Below are 26,183 nucleotides of genomic sequence, written 5' to 3'. Positions count from 1 at the left end.
AAGTGTGAGGAGAGGAATTGGAACCTTTTAGAATGGGGGGAAAGAACTTTGGGGAAGCCTACCATATGATACCATAGAATGGGTAGGCTACCAAAGAAGCGTACCATAACCCTGTAGTACAGAACATCCCCTAAGGCTGCACAGAAGAGAAACTTCTGTGTCGCTCCTAGTTCCCCTTTCTTGCTGTGGTTATTAATGCTTTAGTAACAGACAGACAAGACTACTGCAACCCACTCAACATGTGGCTGCCCATGAAAAGTGTCTGGAAACTTCAGTTGATCCAAAGTGCGGCTACCATATTATTATTTGGGCAGATGGAGCAAATGATACTAATATTTTACCTCTGCTGGCTGCTTATTCATTACTGGGCTCAGTTCAAGGTGCTGTTTCTTACCTTTCCAGCCCTAAGCAGCCATGGTATTTAAAGGACTTCCTTCTCCTATATATTTATTTCTGTACAATCAGTATCTGAGGTCTTGCTCTGCAGCCCTCCCACCAACAGAGATATGGTGGGTGGGTTCAAAAAGTAGGGCATTTTCAGCCATGGCACCAGTGTTTTGGAATGGCCTCTCCAGAAAACTCATGTCTGGCCCCATCAATGTATACATTTCACCAGCTCATTAAAACTTGGCTCTCTTGGGAATGCTGTGAGGCTGGTTGAAGGTTGTTTGAAATCTCTCTGCTACTGTGATCACAGTGATTATCCTGCTGCTGCCTGTTTGTTTTACTTACTGTATTGTATGGTTTATTGCTTTTTATTGATAGTTGTTTGTTGTACATTTCTTGTCGTTAGTAGCTTTGGGCTCTGGTATTGGAGGAAGAGCAGGATAGGCCTTTAAAAAAATAAATGAAGTACGAGCAACCTTACTCAAAGAGTTATTTCTGACTCTTTACTGATGATTGCAGTTATTCCTTTTATGGAGTAGCAGTGCAAAAAAATAGGGACACTGATAGGAAGAGAGAAAAGGAGGTTGACCATGATTAGCCATGAAGGATGACATCTCCATCCCTTTGTCCATCTACTAAGGTGGGGGTTTCTGAACTGGGGCCGCTAGTGCGCTGCAGGAGGAACTGAAGTGCGGCTTGGAAAAATAAAGCACCGTATTGGATGCAGCCACCGCTCAAAGTCTGTCTGAATAAGAAAGCCCCATGCAGCATTAGTCCCTGTTCCTTCTGCCAATATATGGGCAACAGCATCTTTTTCAGGGTGGCGGTAAGAATGCACTGGAATTCCCAGTTGCGACCCAAGCAAAAGTTGAGAGATGTAAAAGCATCTCAGAAGCCTTGCTGATTTCCAGAAAGCCTGGTCTCATTCCTAAATCCTGACTGACTGCGTAAAGTACAGAGGATAGGTTGCCAGGAAGCAATATTCACTGTGTTCTCCCACAGTTGTAAGGGGAATGTGCCAGTCCTTTATTTTGGGAGCAAACTGAGAAACATCTTAACTTTTTCAGTGCAGAATAAAGTACTCAGAAAAATGCCAGTGCCCCAAGTATCAAAGCTTTGGGAAAGACTGGCTGAGAAAGTGGTTCTGTAATACGTCCCTGCATGTATCTATGAGGTGTTTGTGTGTGTATTTGGATATCTTGAGCGTGCTGAATAATTAGATTTTTTTTAATTGCTCAGCATACTCTTTCTTAGGTTGTACGTATTTCTGTCATCTTTGTGTAGAATATGTTCACCTCCTGCAACAAGCATTTTGGCAGCAGTTACGGGGTTCCTTCACATGGAGCTTTTATCCTGCATTTGAGATTGCTCCTTCACGGATGTTTGCAGGCTCTTTACATGATGCCATGATCATTCAAGGCGTCTCCCGCACCAAATGCTCTTTGTTCCATCTTTAAATAGATTGCAGATAATGAGCTATCAAATTAACCAGTTATGTTCCACTTCAGTTTCCTCCCAGCATTTCTACATCAGCCTAACATCTTGCGTTTAAAACAGGGCTTTCTGCTTCCATTTTAAATGCAGGATCACAAGTGACTCCCTTTACACGCGCTCCCTTTCCCCCTCCCCTTCCCCCCCTTCTCCCCGTATCCGAGTCCTCCATTATCTTTCATTGATCTCACGCCTCTTCTTGCTGCTTTAACTCTTTTCACGGAGGAAACTGAAGCGGAACACAGCGGGGTAATTTGATAGCTCATTATCTGCAATCTATATATTTAAAAACGGAACAAAGGGCATTTAGTGCAGGAGGGTCACGGCAGAGTCACTGTGTCATGTGAAGAGCCCGCAAACGTCTGTGAAGGAGCAATCTCAATTGCAGGATAAAAGCTCCATGTGAAGGAGCCCTGTAACTGCTGCCAAAATGCTTGTTGCCGGAGGTGAACATATTCTGCACAAAGATGACAGAGATAGGTAGAACCTAGGATAAAAGCCCGGCATGAAGGAGCCCTCTGTGAAAAGAGTAAAAGCAGCAAGAAGATGAGCAAGATCAATGAAAAATAATGGAAGACTCAGATACAGGGAGAAGGAGGGGAAAGGGGGTGGGGGTGGAGGAAGCACATGAAAAAGGGAATCAGAAAGCCCCGTTTTAAATGCAGGATTTTAGGCTGGTGTAGAGATGCCCACACACATAACCTCATAAACCTCTGTTGTTGGGCTGCAAAGATTATTTATTTATTAATTTATTATTAAATTTATTAATCGCCCATCTGGCTGGTCACCCCGCCACTCTGGGCGATGTACAACACACCATAAAACAATTTAAAACAATTTAAATTAGATTAGCCTATTTCTTTGTCTTTAGCATCTGATATAGGTTATGTAAGGGCAACTTGACTATGTTTAAAAATACACTTCTGAAGATCCTTTCAGATAGCCTCTCCAGATCTGACAATGTGCAGGCACATTCTTTTGCAAGAAAAATGTTGTTCTTTTGTTGTTATTTTCCAGACGATCTGATGTTAAAAAGCAGTATAGACTCATATTATATCCCTTTTGAGATAATGTGTGGGCTTCTTTGAGACAGTATGTAATACAGAACCAAAGTAATCATCTTCAGTGCAAGTGGTTGGTAGCCTGAGCTACTTGGAGGAAGCAGTGGATAAAAATGTAAAGATAAATTATTAAAATGAGTAGTAAATTGAAAATGTGACTAGTGAAACTCTTTAGAAACTAATACCAAGAATGATGGCCCACAGGCATACTTTTTACAATTAATTATATGCAGTCTGCTATTTAGAATTATTACTCTAGGCTAGCTGAAAATGCGGTGGTCTAGTTTTAATTCTCAGATCTTATCTATTGATGTTTTTCATGGGAAAAGAGAGAGGGCGTTATAGAAAACCTCAAGAACAAATATTCCAGTGTTTCCAATGAAAGCTTCATTTTCAGTCAGTTACAGTAGCTGGCATATTGTATTTCATGGTGTTCCTATTTCAATTCATTTTTAGCACAGATCTGTGTGCTTTAAAGAAACTACACACTGAGTGAATGTGGACAAAAGGAAAATTCAGCAGATGAACTTACTTTACTTGGTTACACCATGCCTGTTTCCTTACAAAAAGCCAAACAGTTGAGATGATCTTGAAAAACAAAACCATTAGCTAGTTTATCTTTTTCCTGAACGTTTTAATGAGTTACTCTAATGTTGGGGGAACCGGGGGGGGGGGGGCATGGGGAAGGGAGGAAGCAGGAGTCAATCTTTGTCATGTAATTACGCTCCTTGAAATGTTTGTAAAATACTTCAGTAATAATCCCTCCACATTTCTTTTAATTAAAGCACATGGAATTGTTGTCGGTTTCTATCACTGAATGGTTCATTAAGTTCCTTCCCCCTTTCTAGACCATTACTAGATGCGGTTGCTTTAAAGGCTCATTTCAGTATATTTCCAGTGATCAAATATGTGTCAAGAGGTGCCTTCTAACTGCACTTCATAGGAGATCTGGTTCTAGATGAATATTCTGGTTGATGAGCTTGAACTAATATTTAAATTGGTTTAGGTTGGTTGCATAGATGGTGGCTTCTTGCCTTGTTGATTGAATCAAAGTAGTGTTAACTCTTCCCTGCATCATGTGGTTTCATTTCAGATTCAACTTCAAAGTTAAATCTATATTTTATTGCTATTTCAACTTTCATAATAGTATGTGTTTTACAGCTTTAATGTAACAGCAAACCCAAGAAGAAGACTTTATTATCACTTTTTTGTTGGGGGAAGAGGACTATTTGCTTACAAACATTGTCCTTGTCCAGAGCTTTTTGTGTGACCTAATGCACACACATAGGTCCTGTAAAGTTGGGCTTCTCTATTCACTTAAATGGAAAGCATAGCTCAATGTCATATCTCTGTAAATGGAAGGCATAGCTCCATGTCATATCCTGTTGTTGCACGTAGTTCAGGTACTTCCGGGGAAAAGAATGGGCTACAAATGCATTCTGGATTGGGAGTGAGAGGCCTCTTTCACAGGAGATTCTTAAGGTTCATTGCCAACCCAGCGCTGATCTGTTTTGCTGCTTGAAACAGAGCCTAAATCCCCCTCCCGCATTACTATGGCCAACCGTTTTTAAACATCTTGCTGTACCATTCAGACACAAATTCCTGCCTTCCTCCACCCACTGCTCATAGTACTGCCAGAAGCAAGTCGCTTCACCGTGTTGCATGGCAGGGCTGGCCCTGTTACAGTTTCTTCATGATGATATTACACTGATTCAGTGTATTCATACTATTCCCCCAGCCCCCAATTTTCTCGTGCAAGACAAGCCATTGCCTCAGGAAGAAAGGTCAGATGCTATGAAGATGGCAGTCAGTAGCCAATATTCATAGCAGCAGGAAAATCCATGTCTACCAGATCATTTTAAGGGGGCACATTTGTTTGAAATACATGTTGGACTAACTATATGAATATATTAATTTTTTTTGTAGACTCACGGTAGAACCAAAAGATTAAAAATGAGTTCACACCCCTACATATTGAAGTAAACGTTCCATCTATGTCTCTCTAGGGCTCTGATGAGCACATGTAGCTCTGTGTAGGCAGGGGTTGCACTGCTCTCTTTAATACTGAGGAATGCTCTGCATGTGCAGTGTTGTCTTGTGGAACTTCATGTGTGCATCTAAATCTCTGGATCTCATTGATGGCTTAACATAGAACGTAAGAACATAAGAAGAGCCATGCTTGATCAGACCAAGGGTCCATCTAGTCCAGCATCCTGTTCACACAATGGCCAACCAGCTGCCTGAGGGAAACATAAATGCAGTTCAGAATTGAAAGCATACTCAGTAATGAGAGCCAGTGTGGTGTAGTGGTTAGAGCGTTGGACTGGAACTCGGGAGAATAAATAAATAAGCAGTGTGCTAGATTGATGCCTCTGTTTTGTTGTTTTTTAAAAAAATTCATAGATGTGTGAGGGGGGATATTTTTCTGCTGCTGAGAAAGCAGTTTATTTATATTATTTATTGTGATTGCACCTGTTTTGTTTGGGACACGATCTGATAGATTGGGCTGAAAATTTTAGGATTTCTTTAAAGAAATGTTTTGCTCTCTTTAATTTGTATTATTACTCTCTTCAGTACTTCATTTGTACTGTTTAGACTTTTATTTTAATTCTAGTTAGAAGTCCTCGTGACTTTTTTATGTGTGCTTGTCACTGTATAGTTTGTAATTGTCTGAGGGCCGGAAAGTGAAAATAGCTGCACAAAATATCAAGAAAATAAATTTCCATTGAATAGACTGAGTAATTAATAAATAATACATTCTGTGGTCTTTCACAGACACCCATTGGCTTGCTAAAACTTCAGCTATAGAATATAGATAATGTGCATGAGTTTTAAAATCAATTAAGGATGCGATCCTGTGCACATTTTTACCTGTAAGTAAGTCCCATTGAACTCAAGGGGGACTTGCTTCTAAGTAAGATCGGGCTGTTAAATTAATTTGGCTTATGTAAGGGTGGAAAGTAATTCTCTTTGGTTGTACAGCTGACTAGAGTTTATAATACTACTTGCCATTATTACAGATGTTAACATTCAACATCCAAGCAACTTAGATTTGCACTCGGAATACTGGCGGGGGGGGTTTAGCAAAGCAAAATAGCACATTTTATTGGTGTGTGAGTAGGAGGCTGGTAGGCTGGTCCATCTTGTACAGTGTCCAGTTACCCGGTTAAGCAGTGCATAGTACGGTTTTTGACATTTTGAACTAATTAGCACAGTTTTCCACTCTGCATCTAAGCTGTTACCCAGCCCCTTTTCTTCCAGAACTACAGAGCCCCCTCTAATATGCAGGGTGCCAACAGGAACTTACTCCTTTGTGTGTCCCCCCACCCCAAGGCTCAGCCTTGTTCAGAGACAAGACAAACAGTAAAAGTGAAAGATGGCTAAGATAAGTCATGTGGGGCAGGGAGCATAAGGGGGAAGAGCTAAGAGGTCAGGCACCTACTAATGCTCTGTTAGAATAATACTCAGGGAACGAATGGGATAGGAGCAGATGTTGCCTGAAGAATAGAAAGGGCGTTTCTTTCAGCTCACTGTTGGGAGAATGACTGTCAGACCATAAGAAACCCAGCAAGAGCCGGAAAGCTTATCAGCTGCACTGTGCAGTACATGTGAGTGTTTATTGTTTGGAGCTCCTTTTATGCCGTCTTCGCTACAGCTGCGCTTCAAAACGGAGATGAAAACAGTGACTGTACTTTCTTAGCTACAGTTTATTCAAAAGTTCTGCTGAATTTAAACAGAATGTAAATCTGCTGTGCCTTTGTGCACGAGTGGAGCTTGTCGCTTCCTGCCGTGTGGCTGCCTTAAACAAGATAACAAGTTTCAAGGAGTGCGTTTTGCAAGTGAACCGAGAAAAGTTTATTTTCTGATCATTTTGTTTCTTTAAAAGGGGGGGGGGGTTGATTCCATTGGTCTGGCTACTCAGAAGACTCTGTATTCCCTATGGAACTTCAGAATGCACCACAGCGAAGCTTTAAGGACACAAGAAATAAACAGCCTTTTGAATCAAGATTATTTATAGCTACTGCCAAAATTAATAGAAGCCTCTTTTGTAATAATAATAATTATTATTACTGTTACTACTCTTCTGGATGTACCTTATTTTTCCTTGAAGGCTTTCTCTCTGCCTTGGTCTCAACCATTCATAGCTCTTCTGATTGTTTTTCTTAAAAAGCTTTTACAACATGGCTTATTTATAAGGAGATGGAGTTTTGCAAGCCATTTAAATGGATTACAGTTAACCTGTCACCTCCTGAAGATAACGTGCTGCCTGCTATAATGCTGACTCATTTTGAAGACTTAATCTGGAGATTTAAGACATACATTTTGACCTGAAAAACAAAATGAGATGCTATTTGGGAAGTTCTGAGTATTTGAGCCACTTATGGTTTGCTGGGGTTTGCTTGTTGGGGTTTGTTCATTTTGGGGGGCTATGTGTGTGTTCAGTTAGAATCTTGTAGTATTAAAAGATTTTTTTTGTCTTTCCCCTTTTCTTAAGCTCAAGCACTTTATATTTTAGGATGGGGAGTCTTTAAATTACAGCCAGGTAAATGTATACTTTATACCGATGCACTGACTACGACCTTAACCGTCTCATAACTTATGTCCTGTATTTAGTATGTATGCATCTTTCTGCTGAGGGCAAGTTTACTGCAGTTTTCAAAAGTGGTGTTCTAATATCTTTTACTCCTATGTGTGTTGCACGTCTCCCATAAGGCAGCAGAGTAGTAGGGCTAGATCTGTAAATACCCCCAAAATGGGGAAGCCGCTAAGCAGGCCAGACTGTTTACGCCAGAACCCTCCTTGTGTAGGAAAAGGTGATGATGAAGAAGAAGACATAAATATTGAGGACTGTTATGTTCCTCAGCGGTCAATCTATGACACAGTTCGACTGAACGAACAGATTGATTCAGGTTCAAAAGGCAGTCTCTCCTCTAGGCATTTCTCAGATCGAACTTTGCCATATAGTCACAGAACACTAGATCTTAGTACCTTGTGCTCCAATGGTGCCCTCTCTTCCTCCAGTGTGTTTGAGCTCCGAGGACGGGAAGCTAATAAGCTAGACGAAAAAATGATCTTTGATGCCCTTAAGCTGAACAGTGACATCATTCGAACAGCTGGCTTGCCCAAAGCAAAGTATCACACAGAAAAGAAAGAACATAGGAGATCCTGGAGAATGCTCATCCCACCAAATTTTGCAGACTATGCAAATAAAAGTGACTCTTCAGTTGCTGGGACTGTTGATATTTTAGGCTTAGCAGCACCAGGCCAAGACAAATATGGGACTAATTCTTTAACTTCAGAAGAAGATGACTCTGGTCTATGTAGTCCTCCAGCAGAAAGAGAAGAAAAGCAAGATGTGGTAGCAGGGCGACAGATTGGGAGCATATCTTCCATAGAAGATGTTCAGTTAGTAGGTAAATTTGGAGCCTGTTCTCCTACTATTTCTAGCAGCAGACCACAAGTTTCATTGCTTACCTCCAGAAGTTCCCCTGTCAATGGGCACTATCGAGTGAAATTGCAGGATGCCTCACAAACAGAGCTAGCAGAACGAGATTCGCTGTGGAACTTTGAAGGTAATCAGGAGAGAGGAGATGGGCATTATAGTCCATTAACCTATTTGCAAGAGGACCTCTTAGGACATGCACAGTGGCTCCAGGACAGTGAGAGAGAGCATGATTTCACTTTAAACAGAAAGGAAGTGAGGTGCAGCTCTGAAGTTAATGAGCCATTAGAAACCCATGACAGGATGATTGAGAAGGACCTCTTGGACATTTCACCTCAGGATCTAGATATTTATTATGAAGATGCAGCTTTACATGCTAGTGATATGGAGTTGGCAAAATATGTGATTTTGCATGAAACAGAGGGACATAATAGGATCTATACAGACTCAGGTGAAATCGAATTGTCTAGTCAGGCTTTGGAACTTGATAATACCACATGTTGTCAAAAAGCAAACCCAATGAGGACTGAATTCAATTTCTGTACTACAGGCAAAAAGATAGAGCAAAACTTGGATACAGTTTGCAATGGCGGGTTGTCTAATAAGGTAATTCAGAACATAAATGTATTGCCTTTAATGTTGCAGTTGTCTTTGGCATTATTTCCCCATGGATGCTTATATTTTGTTAATCTATCCAAGGAGGTCCCTAAAATAATTTCCCCAACATGTTATTAGAAGGCAGAAATGGGTGAGATGGTCACTTTAGTAAATTGATTAAGGACAGTTTGTGACAGGACTGATTACTTCCAGCTGTTTGGTGCATGGCTATTTAGTGTCCAGATGGTGCCTGTTACCCTTCATTTGGAATGCATCCACTGTGCACTGTTCAGCACACACACACCCCTTTTAAAACACATTTTGTGTTTCAAACAGTCAATGCCATTCAAGGGCAGATAGGCCTGATTTATTCAGCTTTGACATGATGCAGGCTGCAATTGTTTACACATTTTCCTGGGAGTCAGGCCCACTGAAGTCACTGGAGCTTCCTTCTGAGTAGACATGCATAGGATAACCCTGTTAGTCATAAAGGTATAAACGACAAGGCTTAGAACTGTTGTGGTTTCCGAAGTACCCAGATTAAAGGCTTGTTGCATGTACTGAAATGATTTCCTTGCATCTTCTTGCCAAAAAGTAGGTCTGAAATTGTGGGAGATGTTTTACAAGAGATCGCGTAATGTTTACTGAGCGTTGACTGAAGTAAGGAAGTAGAGTAAAGCTTTGAAATAAGGGTGCTCATGAAGTCTGTAATTTTTTCTCTTTTTTTGGTCACTCTAGTCTGGTTATGTCTTACATTATTTCAGGGCTTGTTGCTAAGCTGTTCTGGTAAACTCTAACCTCAGGTCCTTCTTTTTGTGCTTGTGTGTCTCTAAACAAGAGATCTGGGAGAAACACTTGGTTTGGAATGTAATTAATTGTCTTTACAAGATAGGGACTTTTGAAACAGGAATAAGGTTTTGGCTCTTAAAAAAACTGTTTGACAAGTTCCACAGACTTGCAGTCTCCTGTTCTACATGGCAAACCGCTTTTGAAACTAAAGGAAACTCAAAAAGTGGCTTGTCACATGGAATGGGGGACTGTGCATATCTGCCAAAGGACAAAGATCAAAGATGCCACTGAGCTAGCATTTGCATGTGCCTAAAGTAGCTCTTTGAATCTCAGCCCTTGTTTATTGCAGCAAAGTAAAGACAAGTTTCCCATATGATATCTTACTTTGTGAAGAAAGGCAAGAGCCTACTGCTTACTGTCTTTAAGTACTGTATTCCCACACTCGCTTTAAAAAATGTTACATGTGCTTACCCATAATTATTATGTTTCCTGAGAGTTCTGAAAGCTGCAGTTCTTTTCCCATGATGTTCTGCAAACTGAAAGTCCTATTGGGTGCAACAAAAATAGCATTATGCTAGTACATATGGCTTGCATTCTCCTTTCTGTGTGCCTGAGTGCAGACCTCTATTATGAGGTAAACTTATTATGAGGTAAATGTCATGGCATGAATTTTTATTTTTAGGTGAAAAAATGTCCTAATTGCAAGGTTTTCTAATAAATTGTACTATGTGCATACCAACTTCTCATTTTCTGCTGGTGTTGAAGTACTGCATTAACCATTTTGGTGAGCAATTTGTGTCTCCCATTTTTGAAAGAGAAATGTATAAAAGTTCAGTTTTCCAGACTTTTTTATAATTGATTTTTAAAAAACCTCTGTGTGTATCAAATTGCTGCTTTTTAGATACTGTTGAATGTAATTTAAATGTTTTGGGTTATACCTCATGTCTCCTGTTTGAGAAAAGTTGTAAATGTGTCTTACTTTCAGACTCTTCTAGTAGCTGCGGCATCCTGGACTTCTTGCGTACTTGTTTTCAGCTTCTTCGTGTGGAAGCACTTTGGCCATTTCAGGACTTTCAGGCATAAGTCTGAAAATGGGACAAGCTACATATATACAGGCTTCCCCCCGACACATATATTAACAGTTCTTGGATAAGAGGCAGAGAGGTTTCTAGTGGTAACTAAAAACATAACTATGCATGCAAGATGCAAGCCATATTTACTAGTAATACTATAATACTACAGCTCAGTATTACAATACAGTTTCTTTATAATACATTACTCACCATAGTGAGATTACTGCCAGATGTGGGGAGAAGAATAGGGTAGTTACTACAAGGATAAGAAGTCTTAGGGCCAAAGGTTGTGTATTCTGTCTTCATAATCTTCCCCTCTCATTAAATGACCGCAGAATATTTTGTCATTTGCCTGTGCATGTCCTCAGATGTACCTCACTTAAGTTGGTGGGTTGAATTACTTCTGTTATGATGATCTCATTCTGTGAAATATCCTTGGATTTCATGCCAAAAAAGGACCACCTGTGAAACATAGTTACATTGTCTCCTACCCTTTGTCAGTCTCCTCTATAATAATAACTAGTCTGACCATAGAAAGGTAATGCCACTGTAGCTCCTCAGTCACAAGATCAGTTCATCCTCTTGTGCCATTACTAAGACCCAAACTGCCATTGCCCTTGATGCTTCTGTGCAACCATGCTTGGGGGCAGACCCCTCCCTGCCTGTGTGCCCAGCATCTCATTGGTCACTTGGCCAGTAGGAACCACACAGGCCAACCCCGGCTCTTCCGGCCAGAACTGAGAGCACTGACCATGTTTAAACTGCAGGTTGCAATGCACTACTTGTACTTCTCCTGCTGCAGTTTATGCTGACCCAGAGGATCTGTTAATTTCCCCTATCCAAACTTAAACCTTTCCCACATCCACTCTAATTAATACTTTTACTTACACAAGCTCTACTTCTGTGAACAAGCTCTGGTTATTGTCTCTGATGTGGATATGCAAGGATAACTCTATCTGCATAGTGTTACACAGCCCCAAGAAGGATGGGTCACAGGGATACACGCTCATGTGACAGAGTTAAATGCTATGTTTAAAGATCTGCTGTGTCTTAAAATTACTACTTTCTTCACTATGTAGTCCTCTTCAGCCTGGCATATGTGCCCACAGAAGACACCTTTTGCTTTAAATAACTATTTGAACGTCTACGTTAGCAGGGTTAAATAAGGGCCACTTTGTTTGCGTCTTCCTTTTAAATACAGTGTTTGTTGTAGCTTTTGTAATAGCAGTTTGTTAACTCTTATTTAGTTTGCTGCATATGTAATTTGCCCTGAATTGTTTTGTGTTTATATCATTAAGAGCAATTTTACATGTACACTCTGTAGCTAAATACTGTCTTCCAACACTTTGCTCAGTACACGCTGTGTGCTTTTACTGCCGATATCTGCTCTGGTTGTTGCTTATGCTCAGCATGTTCCAGAATTTGTAGTCCAAATGTCTCTTTGCCTTTTTTTATCCACAGGTATTTCAGAAAGAAGAAATTGAACCACTGCAGGTTAAGCAACAGGAGGCAAATAGGTTAGGTCAAGGCCTTATTCAGAGTGCTGCTAAAAACACTAGTACTGATAACCTTGAGCGTGATCTTGAGGATGTTAACACAAGATGGAAAACTCTCAACAAAAAGGTAGCTAAGTTGTATTTTCACTGTTCTTAGTTTGTTGTTGCTTTTGTTTTGCTGCTGTTTCTGGTTCTTGCCACAAAGCTAATATTTAATATTTTTGTAGTAGGCACTCTGAGATCTGCATAACAAAATGCTGTCTTCCCAGGCCGAAGCTCCATATGTGCTCCGGTTTTCATGCAGAGCTCCTGCAGAAGCAGGTCACCTTTTATCAAGTGGGCACACAGGATTATTTACATTTCCTTGAAAAATAACTGTGAGGAGCCAAAAGCCTATAGGGGATTGCCTTATTAGTGTTTATAACCTACAATAAATGCAGGCGGTCATTCATACAGTTTTCTGTACTGCTGATTGGAGACAGCTGAGTGGACATTTTGCCTCCTGTCCAAATAAAGATGCATACCTGAAAGGGGGCAGTGAAGAGCTCTGAGGATTATCTGTGCCTCCTTGGGAACGTCTGCCTCAAACTTTGAGAATGTATGGCTTACCAGATACAGAATGTTATAATGTTTATACCTGTATTGACGTAATTTTAAATAATTACCAAGTTGCACAGATGTCACCAAATCAATGAAGAGTTACGGAGATCAGAAGGTGCTAGGTTTAAAATTGTTATTCTTTCTTCTTACATCTCTTATTTTCACAAAGTCATGTCTGAAAGAGAGGCGAGGGGAAAGAGGATACCATTTACAATGTTTGGGTTTGTTTGGTGTTTTTTTTTAGGTTGCTCAAAGAGCAGCCCAGTTGCAAGAGGCATTACTCCACTGTGGGAGGTTTCAGGATGCTGTCGAATCTATACTTAGCTGGCTCATTGACACCGAAGACCTCGTGGCTAATCAGAAGCCTCCATCTGCTGAGTTTAAAGTTGTGAAGGCCCAAATACAGGAACAAAAAGTGAGTGAAAGTTATTCATCTATCCGTATATTAAAGATACTTTCTCTAACAACCTCTTCAGAGGGATATATGGATACCTGCCTAATAGTGTGCCAGAGGTGCAATTCCAAGAACCCTTGAAAGAACTACCCTTCCATAGTCCACTGTGCCCCGTTACTTAGATGGGATGATGGAGGGGAGAGAGGGGGAAAATGCTAACTTTCTCCTATCACTGATGCCACTGCTCCTGCACCCTGCCAATTGACCAGGTAAGGGGAAGAGAAGGAGGGAGGGAGAGGTTTGGCAGGGAGGTGGGGATGGCTTTGCTGGGGGTAGGAGAGTAGTAAAAACAGGCTGGGAAAGCAGGGCAACCCTTCTCCAAGTCAATCTAAGAGAGTCTCCCCAAGTTTCCAAGTCTTCTTCTACTTGGAAATGCTCTGACCATTTTAATAGAGGAGTCCAGGCTGTATATTGCTGAATTTGTTTATTTATTTAACACATTTATATTCTGTCTTTCATTTATCATGGAACTCAAGGCAGGACTCATGAGGTTCCCTGGTGGTCTCCCATCCAAGCAGTGACCAGAACCAGGCCTGTTTAGTTTCAGCAAGGTGGTTGCATCATGTGCCTTCAGACCATGCCCTGGGATATGTGGATTTGCTCACTTCATTGAGATAAATGAAAGGTTAAATGGATTGGGGGTGGAGGAATGGATATATGCAACAGAGCTCCCTTGCCTGTAAGCAATCACTTTATTAGGGCAGTTTTGTAGGTGTTACAAAGAAAAGTTGGAAATACCTGGTGTTGGGTCTTGGCATCATTTATCTTTCATTTACACTTGGATGCAAATGAAAAGTGTAATTTAAGGAACAAAAGCAATGTGATGTTGAAACTGCAACACTGAGATGATGATAAAATTAAATTCCCTACTATAGAGCTACTCGCTTAGATTGAAATAAAGTTCAAAATTTTGTCAGAGCTTCAATCCTCTTTCATCATTTTCACAATCCCCTCTTCCCATTCCTTGTACCCACATATGCCACACTGTGTGGGGGCAGATGAGCTTTTCCATTCCTTGTGCTATGTGTCTGTCTACAGATAAGGATTAGCAGGGAATGAATTCTGTGTCTGCATTCCCCACCCACCCTTTCATCTCCTGCTGATTTTGGTCTCAGTAGAGTTTTGTAGAATCTATTTTTAATTTCTGTTTTAGTGTAAAATCTTGGTGTGCCAGGCATCCACTGTGTCTTCAGTTGATAACAACAAACACCCCTGCATCAGGTTGTACAATAATTGTCTGTAACACCATTACAGATGGAGAGTTATACTCTCCCTTAAAAAAAAAGAAAAAAAAGAAGGAATGTTCCTATTAAATACTGAAGTGGCAATAGTGGAGTAAGCATGAAACTCATCAACCAGATCCATAATCACTCTGCTCTTTAAAATGTATGGGCAGGAAAAGAACAAGTTGTAGGATGTATAGCATCAGAGAAGTCATGTTTTGCAAGCAGGCTAACAAAAAGAAGGAGGAGGAAGAGAGTTTGGCTGAAACATTGAATGCAGTCCCTCAGAGAAGAGGCACTGCATGAGCCTTAGTAAATCAAGTCCTCAGGCTATCTGGACAAGTGAGCAGTTAAACGTGCAGCTGTGCATAAGGAAAGGAAATCATATTGGAGATTATCGTGCATATATACTGAAAGTTAGTTTGGGACACAATCCAGAGAAAGTTAAACATGCTTGATTTCCCATTAAATAATTGGAACTTGGGTTTATAGGCAAGTCCTGAGTTGTGTTGCTTGTACTCAATAGTTGCAGTCATCATCATATTGAAGGTTTTGGTTTTGAAAAGTCAGGGAGCACCCCTAGGAGTTGCACTTTCATGCAGGAGTTCTGTGAAAATACAGTATCAACATAATCAGGTTGTGCTCTGCACACATTCAGCATACTAGGCTGCTCAGGTAACATCAACATGCAGTGGTGCATTAATTGTGCCGTTTCATTATTCCTGCCTTCACACATTTCCCATAGTGTCTGTATGGTGCATATGCATCGCACCTGCAGTGCGAATAAATTCGAATAAATTCAAAATTTATTTGAAGGTATGCGAATAAAGTGCAATTACTACCCGTACATTTTGAGGATCATGCATTACTGGGAATGTGCACATTATGTGCAATGAGACTTTATGGCAAGCACATGGACGCCAGGGGTTGGGGAAGCAGATGTGATGTTGTTGCTCTACTATGCATTGACTTTACCAATTTGCTGAATATATTGTTAGTCCTAATACCCTAGTCAGTGACTAGTTTTACAAGAAGAGGGAATAGAGGATGACTGGCTAGGCCCCATCTTCCAAAGTGGATTGCAAATCCTGTTGCCACAGTCATTGCTTCTTCCACATTAGCCCTCTTACCTTTGGGATACCAACTGAGGTAAGGAGGGGAAGTTAGTTTTCTTCCAGCACCCTGGTTTGGCCTCCAGTTGCTGATCCCTACTTTAATATATGTTATTTTCTTGGAGAGATTGATTTTGAAAGTGGCTTTCCTAGGATGCAAATCTACTTTACATTTGACTATGCAGATCTATGATAGTTCAATATATTGTTCTCTGGCTTGACTCCGTAGTCATCCCTACTCCTTAAGAGAATGCATCCACATCTTTTGAAATCATAACAAAGTGCTGTCATGAGTAACAGAATGTCCCATTGTGATTTTTTCTCCTGCAGCTGTAAGCATCTTACTTCATAAAAGGCAATTAATTTATGGATATTGGTAGCCCACCCTGAGCTTTCAGTATAGCATGGAATGAAATGAGAATAAAAATGTATGGAAGGAAGCTTGATCTCTACAGCTGAGACCAATTTTGGCTCAGTTTGCCAGGTCTAATAAGAATGACTTATTTATGCAACTGATGGCATTTGCATTGTAATACTGGCACCCTATCCATTTCCTGCCATCTCGGAAAATTGTTCCTTTAAGCCTACCCCTCTTGCCAGTAAACAAAACCTTGAAGAATCTGCCTCTTCATCTTTTTACACCCTTGTAGCATACAGCCATTTCCCGGCAATTTGATTTTTTGTTTATTTTGTCTTCAGCTTCTCCAGAGATTACTGGATGACCGCAAACCCACTGTTGAGCTGATCAAGCATGAAGGGGAGAAAATTGCAGAGTCAGCCGAGCCCGCTGATAAAGAGAAGATCTTGAAACAGCTGAGCCTCCTGGACAGCAGATGGGATGCACTGCTCGACAAAGCAGAAATGAGGTACTTGAAATGTTCTCATTCACATCTGAGTATAGCGGGGTGTACTCCTAGAAGCAGCACGGGGAACGATATAATTTGAAGCTATATAAACATTTCCATTCTGCTGATTGTAAGATTTGAGTCCAAATGAGAAAATGACTTTGAATATCTCACAAGTGTTTATTTTAAGAAATGCAAGTGTGATGATCCAGTGAAATCGATATCACATAACCACCCAGTCTATTAGTAAATAGACGGATGTCTAGCACGTGGGTGCAGTGGGCTCCAAAATGGGCCCAGGAAGAGGACAGAAGTAAGTTACTACATTTGGGGGGGGGGGTAATCCCCAAGGCATGCAACATTTTTTTAAAAAATGGGACGCTCAGCTCTGCCCAAAGCCAGAATATGCAAGAGCCAAGTGCTGCACATGTCCTGATGCTGCCTACAAATATTAGCAGCCGAACAGCTTACAGATGCCAGCTTTCAGTAAGACCGAGATGGGAATTAGCTGAAGATGCAGCATGGCGTAAAGTGGAGAGGGAGCTGGGTTCAGAAGACATGCACTGCGAGACTTGCCTCCTCAAAGCCAGCTGTCCCACCCACCCCCATAACACAAACAATCCTTTAAACTGCAAAGGCAAACGCCCCTCTCATAGTTTAAAGGAGTGCGTGGGAGAGGGATCTGTCTCAGAGAATGGGCATCATCAAGCACGTGCTGCTCAAGCCCAATTTGGTTAAGACGCTGAACTGCAGACCGGGAGGTCGGCAGGACAGCCGTTCGAGACCCGAGTGCTGCGTGATGGAGTGAGCTCCCGTCTTCAGTCCCAGCTCCTGCCAACCTAGCAGTTTGAAAGCAAGAAATTGCAAGTAGATAAATAGGTGCCGCTTCGGCGGGAAAGGTAACAGCGTTCCATGCACCTCGGTGTTCAGTTGTGCTGGCCACATGACCATGGAAGCGTCTTCGGACAGCACTGCCTCTTCGGCTTAGAAATGCAGATGAGCACCACACCCTAGAGTCGGACACGACTGGTTGGGGACACCTTTACCTTTTACGCCCACCGAACCTGCTGCAGACCTTTCCCCTAGCAGGTTGCTTCCTGGCTCAAGCAGAGAAACTGCAAAAGCAGTTGGGGTTCCACATGTGGAAGCAGAATTCTGGATCAGAAACTTGCTGGATCAGAAAATATGGCCATAAAGGAGATGCACATCCAAATGCCCCCGTAGTAACGTATGGCTGCAAAAGCTGGACCGTAAGGAAGGCTGAGCGAAGGAAGGTAGATGCTTTTGAACTGTGGTGTTGGAGGAAAATTCTGAGAGTGCCTTGGACTGCAAGAAGATCAAACCAGTCCATACTCCAGGAAATAAAGCCAGACTGCTCACTTGAGGGAATGATATGAAAGGCAAAACTAAAGTACTTTGGCCACATAATGAGAAGACAGGCCACCCTGGAAAAGATGCTGATGCTAGGGAAAGTGGAAGGCAAAAGGAAGAGGGGCCGACCAAGGGCAAGATGGATGGATGATATTCTGGAGGTGACGGACTTGACCTTGGGGGAGCTGGAGGTGGCGACGGCCGACAGGAAGCTCTGGCGTGGGCTGGTCCATGAAGTCACGAAGAGTCGGAAGCGACTGAGCGAATAAACAACAACAAACATCCAAATGCAGGCAGGAACCATCGCTAAGGCATTGATTTCAGTGAGATGCACATCCAGAATGTAGGTGAGGATATGCATTTGAGGCTCAAACTCAGGGGTAGGCAACATGGTGCCTGTGGACACCAGTGTGCCCCCAGACATGATTGTTGGTGCCCACTGAGATGCCCAGTTTATATATATTCTTACTGGCAGCTGGAATTGCTTCAAAGTGAAGTGGGAGCCTCTAACTGCTGCCATCTTAATTTCCCATGAATGCCTCTGGGCAGGTAATTTATCCTTTGTGACTAGCTATGCTCACCCATGGCAGCCATTTTATGGATATGGCCAGGACAGTTTCTCAAATTTCCAAAGGTGCCCATGGGTCCAAAAGATTGCCTACCCCTACTCAAACCACATGTTATACAAGGATCCAGGTTTTGTTGAGGCTGTTGAGGCTTGTTGAGGCTGATTTTGGTTTTAAAAACACACCCAGTTGCATCTGGATGTACATTGGGATTTACATCCCACTCATACCTATGGTTTCTCACCCAGCAGGTGATAAGAGTGAGCAATAGTGCTTCTGCACACACATTTCCTTAGCTGGATCAGGGCTGGAGAGGGGAGGGTAAAATCCTTAGCCTGAGAGGGGATAGTAAATCCCACACAAAAATATAACATAAAGAGGTGGGACCAGTCAGGGGCAGCCCTACCATTAAGCAGAGTGAGGCAACTGCCTCAAGAAGCTGATTTTGGGATATCATGGAGTGGCAGAAAATTGTTAGTTATTTAATGTATTATTACTGTATTTTTACTGCCAGTGCTTGTGAGATTTTCTACCTCATAATAACTTGGGTGGCCTTTGGTACTAAGCACCTTGATTGGGGTGGGGGGTGGGGTGGCATTTGCTGCTCCATTGCAGGTAGCAGAATATCGTGGGCCAGCCCTGGGACCAAAATACAGGAACTGTGAGATTTGCCTCCCAGTTCCACACTTGTCAGTATCTTAATAGCAACCCACCACCTTAGTACAATTTCCCATTGACAATTTCCTACTCATTCATTGAGGCATGAAAAAAAGATATTGAGGAGTGGGAATTTATGCATATAGGGTTGGATCCAGAGCTGCCCTTCTTCAAATGGAAGAGTTCCTTCTATTTGCAGAAGGGACCAAGATCCAGCAGTTGCTCCTGCTGGAGGAAGGGGAAGCAACTTTCACTCATTTCCCCTTTCTCCCTACTGACCGTAGCACCATCTCCTATACTGTTCTGGAAGGTCCCTTGATGTTTTGGAGCAGCTTTGTAGGGGTCACAAAGGAAGAAGAAATCAGCAAAAATTGCCTCCCCCCATTCTCTTACAGGAGGGTCGTCTGGGTGGAATTCTGTCCATGAGTAGTCTGGAGCGAACCCAAAGATGTCAGTGACAGGAGAGATTTCTTTCAAATTGTATTGAGCTCAATAACTTCCTTTCCTCTTTAGCAGAATAGCAGTCCTATGTTCAGCCCATCTCAAGCTCACATTTCATCTTATTGGATGGAACTACACGTTACAAAGAATGTGGAGCTGCCACCCCAAATGGCAGTCCTGCGTTGTCATCTCTCCCCCCACCCCATGTCTAGTTCAAGTTAATCCTATGCTCAGCTGTCATTACAACATGAGTTTTCTTTCCCCCACTGATATCATTGGCTGTCACTAGTAGGGCACAGAAATGCTCATCATACTGATGTCAGCACGTAGGATAAGTTTGAATCACAATGCAGAGGAGAATGGAAGAACTGGACACGAGACTGCCACTTTCAGCAGAGCTCTTCCTTCTTTGTAAAATGGAGTTACGCCTTTTGTACCAGTGAGATTTAATTTAAAACAGTGTTAGTGTTCAGTATAAGTGCTTCAGCTGATATAGTTATTTTAACTAATCAATATGGGAGTAGTTAAACTTAATGTGACAAAGCTATAAAATATTATGACCTTTTATTGTGTTGATACAGGCCAGTCTTTGTTTAAATGCATACTCATTTTTGGTTGTTGGTTCACAGAGTGTTATTTCTGAATCATGGATTTGTCGAAGTTTTGAATACTTCACACGTACCTCATCTCAAAACGTTTTTTTTGGTCTGGGCTTATTGTAGGAATCGTCAGTTGGAAGGTATCTCAGCTGTAGCACAGCAGTTCCATGAAACGTTAGAACCGCTGGTTGAATGGCTAACCACCACTGAGAAGAGGCTTTCAAATTCAGAACCCATTGGTACACAGGCTTCCAAACTACAGCAACAAATTTCTCAACATAAAGTAAGATCTTAATATGCCATTCATATGGGCAATTTTTATTTTATGCATTCATTAAACAAAATTGGAACCTCCCCTCCTCACCTCATACACTTCTTTATCATTGAAGTTATTTTATTTCTGTTGCTCTTTAGTTGTATTCATATTTGGTTATATGGCTTCGTTTGTTTTTCTTTTCCATTTCTTTTTTACTAATTTGAACACTCCGTTTAGGACTTAGAGGAAGACATCACCACTCACAATAAAAATTTACAGCAAGCTATTAATATTGGTCAGAATTTAAAGAAGTTGAGCTCCAGGGAGGATAAAGAAATGGTGCAGGAGAAACTAGATTCTTCAGAAGCCCGATATGCTGAGATTCATGAGAAAAGCAGCAGTAGGGCTGAGCTTCTGCATCAAGCCTATTGCAATGCCCAGATTTTTGGAGAGGATGAAGTTGAATTGATGAATTGGCTGAACGAAGTACATGAGAAACTGAGCAAACTGGCAGTCCAAGACTACAATACTGACTTACTAGTGAAACAACACACTGAGATGCTGGTATTTGCATTTATTTTCTGTTGATTTTATTTTACCATTAGCATTATTATTTGCATTATTTAATAGAAGTATCCTTTGTATTTTATTATTTGTATTATCATTATTTAATCCTATATCCTATTTATTTTATTTGTTTATTTTAAGCCTTTATTTTTCTCTCCACTTCTAATAAAGAGAGAACACATGGTTGTTTATAAAGTAGAAAGTCTTTCAGGTATGACTTCTCTTGTTCTAATGCCCGCCCCCCAATCTCCTAGGTTCTTCAAGAAGAGATTCTGCTCAGAAAGCAAAATGTGGATCAGGCTATACAAAATGGTTTGGAACTTCTCAAACAAACTACAGGTGAGAGCCTTAACAAAACAAATGATTTATAGCAACAAAGACAAGTAAAGTACAAACTTTTTTGTGCCTACTGGTTCTTATTACATCCTTGCTAATTTTTTTGAAAATGAATGTTCTAGTCCTCATAGTCACTAGGATAGACAAAATAATTGTTCAGTGTGTAATAAAGATGTAGGAAACAGATAAAAAAGCTATTGTGCATTGAGAGCTATGTAGCATACTAGGTGAGAGCATAAGCTATGAGCTAGGTGTCCTCAAATCAAATCTCACCTCAGCTATGAATTTGCTGGGTGCCCTTAGGCAAGCCACTAACTCTCAGCCTCAGCACTCCATCTGAAATATGGGTGTAATACTTTCCAGAGTTGTTGCAAAAACTGAGTTAATATGGGAAGTTTCTTGGGTACTTAGGGAAAGCACTATATAAATGCTAAGCATCACAGTTCAGCCAACAGTAAGCACTTTGGAATCCAACTTAGTGCAATGAGAGAATTAAAGCATAGGCTAAAGTCTCCTCCACTGAAATCAATGAGACTTCAAAGTGCCTAACTGTGGTGGAATCATACCCTTAGGAATATAGACCCTACATGCACCGGTGCCTCCTCTTGTCATCCATGAGAAGATGTGTTCTACACCTTTATCCAGATAAACTTAGTTGCACTTCCCATTAAAATCAATGGGACTAGATAATCACAACAAATCTAAGTCACGCTGAATTCAGTGGAATTTAAGAGTGATGGGGAGAACAATCCTATGGCCACTAGAAAGTCAGCGTCTAGAGGCCATAGGATTTTTCAGTTCCCAGAAACGGCGCTCCCCTCTGCCACCACCTTGTACGTGTCACGGTTTTTCCCCATCTCTGTGTTCATAACTGCAGCGCGGAGCAGGCGAAACGGACTGCAGTAATCTTTGCGCCTAGAAACACAAAGTCTGTCACTGCCTCCACGTTTTCTCCCTCTATTTGCCAGTTATCAATCAAGCTGGTTGCCATAATCTTAGTTTTTTTGAGGTTTAATTGCAACCCAGCTTTTGCACTTTCTTCTTTCACCTTCGTCATAAGGTTCCTCAGCTCCTCCTCGCTTTCAGCCATCAAAGTGGTATCATCTGCATATCTGAGATTGTTAATGTTTCTTCCAGCGATTTTAACTCCAGCCTTGGATTCATCAAGCCGAACACGTCGCATGATGTGTTCTGCATACAGGTTGAATAGGTAGGGTGAGAATATACAGCCCTGACATACTCCTTTCCCAATCTTAAACCTGTCCGTTGTTCCGTGGTCTGTTCTTACCGTTGCTACTTGGTCGTTATACAGATTCCTCAGGAGGCAGACAAGATGACTTGGTATCCCCATACCACCAAGAACTTGCCACAATTTGTTATGATCCACACAGTCAAAGGCTTTAGAATAGTCAATAAAACAGAAATAGATGTTTTTCTGAAACTCCCTGGCTTTCTCCATTATCCAGCGGATATTGGCAATTAGGTCTCTAGTTCCTCTGCCTTTTCTAAACCCAGCTTGTACATCTGGCAATTCTCGTTCCATGAATTGCTGGAGTCTACCTTGCAAAATCTTGAGCATTACCTTACTGGCATGTGAAATAAGTGCCACTGTTCGATAGTTTGAACATCCTTCAGTGCTTCCCTTTTTTGGTATGGGGATATAAGTTGCCTTTTTCCAATCTGTTGGCCATTCTTGTGTTTTCCAAATTTGCTGGCATATGGCATGCATCACCTTGACAGCATCATCTTGCAAGATTTTAAACAGTTCAGCTGGGATACCGTCATCTCCTGCTGCCTTGTTATTAGCAATGCTTCTTAAGGCCCATTCAACCTCACTCTTCAGGATGTCTGGCTCTAACTCACTGACCACACCATCAAATCTATCCCCGATATTATTATCCTTCCTATACAGATCTTCCGAATATTCTTGCCACCTTTTCTTGATCTCTTCTGCTTCTGTTAGGTCCTTGCCATCTTTGTTTTTGATCATACCCACTTTTGCCTGGAATTTACCTCCGATGTTTCTAATTTTCTGGAAGAGGTCTCTTGTCCTTCCTATTCTATTATCTTCTTCCGCTTCCGCGCATTGCTTGTTTAAAAATAATTCCTTATCTCTTCTGGCTAACCTCTGGAATTTTGCATTTAATTGGGCATATCTCCCCCTATCACTGTTGCCTTTTGCTTTCCTTCTTTCTTGGGCTGCTTCCAGTGTCTCAGCAGACAGCCATCTTGCCTTCTTGGTTTTCTTTTTCTTTGGGACGTTTTTGTTGCCGCCTCCTGAACAATGTTGCGAACTTCTGTCCAAAGTTCTTCCGGGACCCTATCTACTAAATCTAATCCCTTAAATCTATTTTTCACCTCCACTGCATATTCATTAGGGATATTCATGAGCTCATATCTAACTGATCTGTGGGTCTTCCCTATTCTCTTTAGTCTGATTCTAAATTGTGCAATAAGAAGTTCGTGATCCTAACTACAATCAGCTCCAGGTCTTGTTTTTACCGACTGTATAGATGTCCGCCACCTTTGGCTACAAAGGATGTAGTCAATCTGATTTCGGTGTCGACCGTCTGGTGAAGTCCATGTATAAAGTTGTCTCTTAGGTTGTTGGAAGAGAGTGTTTGTTATGCACAGTGAGTTGTCTTGGCAAAATTCTATCAGCCTATGTCCTGCTTCATTTTGTTCTCCCAGACCATGCTTGCCTGTAATTCCACGTGTCGTTTGACTACCCACCTTAGCATTCCAGTCTCCTGTAATGAAAATAACATCTTTTTTTGGCGTACTATCCAGTAGGTGCTGCAGATCCTCATAGAACTGATCTACCTCTGCTTCTTCAGCATCTGTGGTTGGGGCATATATTTGGATCACTGTGATGTTAAATGGCTTACCCTGAATTCGAATTGAGATCATTCTGTCATTTTTTGGATTGTATCCAAGCACTGCTTTAGCCACTCTGTTATTATTTATGAAGGCTACTCCATTTCTTCTGTGGTCCTCTTGTCCACAGTAGTAGATCTGGTGGTCATTTGATGTGAAGTGGCCCATTCCAGTTCACTGACACCCAAAATGTCTATATTTAATCTTGACACCACCCCAATAACCACATCCAATTTGCCCTGGCTCATAGATCTTACATTCCAGGTTCCTATGGTGTGTTGATCTTTAGAACATCGGATTCGTCGTTCACCACCAGCACCATCGGCTGCTAGCTGTCCTTTCAACTTTGAGCTAGCTGCGTCATCACATCTGGGGCTAGTTGAACTTATCCTCTGTTCCTCTCCAGTAGCATTTTGACCATCTTCCGACCTGGGAGTCCCATCTTCCGATGGTATACCAACATATCTCTGGTTGTACTGATCCATTTAGTTTTCATGGCAAGAATACTGGGGTGGGTTGCCATTTCCTTCCCCAGGGATCGTATTTAGTCTGACCTCTCTGCCATGACCTTCCCGTCTTGGGTGTCCCTTCACGGTTTAGCTCATGATGTCATTGAGCTGTTCAAGCTCCAGCACCACGACAAGGTAACAATCTCCTTTGCTGGAGAAGTAGTAAATAGGCTGCTTAAATAGTTGATGTCATTGTGGTGCAATGGGTATTTGACCTGTGAATACCATGATCTCTCTCTCTCTCTCTGTCACATACACACACGTATGCACCCACTTCTTTTCTTGATGGTGGGTGGGAGGAGAGCTAAGTAAAAGAATGTTTTTGTGAACCTCCATAAAGTCAAAATATAAAATGAGTGATTAGTTGTACCTATTGCTGTAAGAGAGGCTGCTTCCCGCTCCCTACCACTAGTGCTAGTACTGTGGGAAAGTTGCATTCCAAGGGCACACAGCATGTCTGTTTTGTAGACCAACATCTTCCAGATTTTCCAGTCTCTAACTCTATGAACTCTCCAAGATATACATAGTTTGGGGCTGGGAAGGAGGGAGGGAGGGAGGAGATGGGGAGATGTTTTGCAGAATTAGAACTTATACTGTTCACTAAAAGGTATACAGCAGTGCAGTTTTCATTTTGGCTTTTATTCTTTTTATAGCAGGGGTTGTTTGAACAAGGTCATTCAAAGATAAAAATGTGTATTCTCACTTGTAATTAGCTCCATCAGCTGATGGATCACCTGGCTTATTTTAATGGATTAGATCAGGCCTAGGGAACTAGTGGCCCTCCAGACGTTGTTAGACTACAACGCCCTTCATCCCTGACCATTGGCCATGCTTTGGTGGGAGTGAGGAGAGTTGGAGTCCAACAACAACTGGCAGGCCACAGTCCCCCACCCCTGGATTAAATGTTAATTAAATTGAAATTAATTTGCATATTACAAAATCTCAGTATCACTGGCTTTCTGAAGACTTGGAAGGAAGGGTATAGATTTTAAAAATAAAATCTGTTCGTTATTTGTTTAATAAACAAAAGTTGCCATTTAGTGTTAAAAGAAAGGTCATTTGCCTGTTCTAAAGGCCTGGATGTTACCACCAAATTCTCATGTGCAGAGACATATTCTTTGGAGCAGCCTACATCCTGTGCAATGGGGATTGTGCTCTTCTTGCCACTGTGCCCACAGATGGCACAAGCAAGTGCTTCAGGAGGGACCAGATTTTCATCAAGCTGACTGTAACCTGCTCAGGAATCTCTAGGCTCCTGGGTTGTGCTGACGAAACAGAATGAATCAGAAGACCTAGAGAACCTTGATTGGCCCAGGCTTGACCCAGATCCATTTTGAACTATAGTAAGTTCAAGCCCAGTCTGAAATAAATCTGGAGAATCTACACCCACATATTGATCTGAATTACAGTTATACACCAGAGCCAAAATGGCT

General features: G+C 41.6%; 2 protein-coding genes across 2 annotated transcripts in view; both read left to right on the top strand.

The window, feature by feature from the left end:
- LOC146359210 (dystonin-like) overlaps nt 1-26,183 on the top strand; it is a 422,334-nt gene that overhangs the window by 309,477 nt on the left and 86,674 nt on the right. Inside the window, exons 63-68 of the mRNA XM_084826836.1 lie at nt 12,303-12,464; nt 13,182-13,352; nt 16,426-16,592; nt 20,329-20,488; nt 20,699-21,025; nt 21,283-21,367. Of these exons, the coding sequence (XP_084682962.1) occupies nt 12,303-12,464; nt 13,182-13,352; nt 16,426-16,592; nt 20,329-20,488; nt 20,699-21,025; nt 21,283-21,367 (1,072 nt within the window). The remainder of the gene's footprint in view (nt 1-12,302; nt 12,465-13,181; nt 13,353-16,425; nt 16,593-20,328; nt 20,489-20,698; nt 21,026-21,282; nt 21,368-26,183) is intronic.
- LOC146359211 (uncharacterized) lies at nt 6,481-9,196 on the top strand. The gene has a single exon (XM_084826839.1). The coding sequence runs from the start codon at nt 7,693-7,695 to the stop codon at nt 9,115-9,117; it is 1,425 nt and encodes a 474-aa protein (XP_084682965.1). The 5' UTR covers nt 6,481-7,692; the 3' UTR covers nt 9,118-9,196.

Source organism: Heloderma suspectum, chromosome 1 (assembly GCF_057233095.1).
Source record: "Heloderma suspectum isolate Gila_16-S chromosome 1, 16-S_ref, whole genome shotgun sequence".
NCBI lineage: Eukaryota > Metazoa > Chordata > Lepidosauria > Squamata > Helodermatidae > Heloderma > Heloderma suspectum.
Note: the sequence above shows the minus strand (reverse complement) of the source record. Positions and strands in the feature narration are given on the sequence as shown.

Bases quoted from the DNA above. Each gene is read 5' to 3' on its own strand.
- LOC146359211 (XM_084826839.1), top strand. From the start codon at position 7,693: ATGGGGAAGCCGCTAAGCAGGCCAGACTGTTTACGCCAGAACCCTCCT.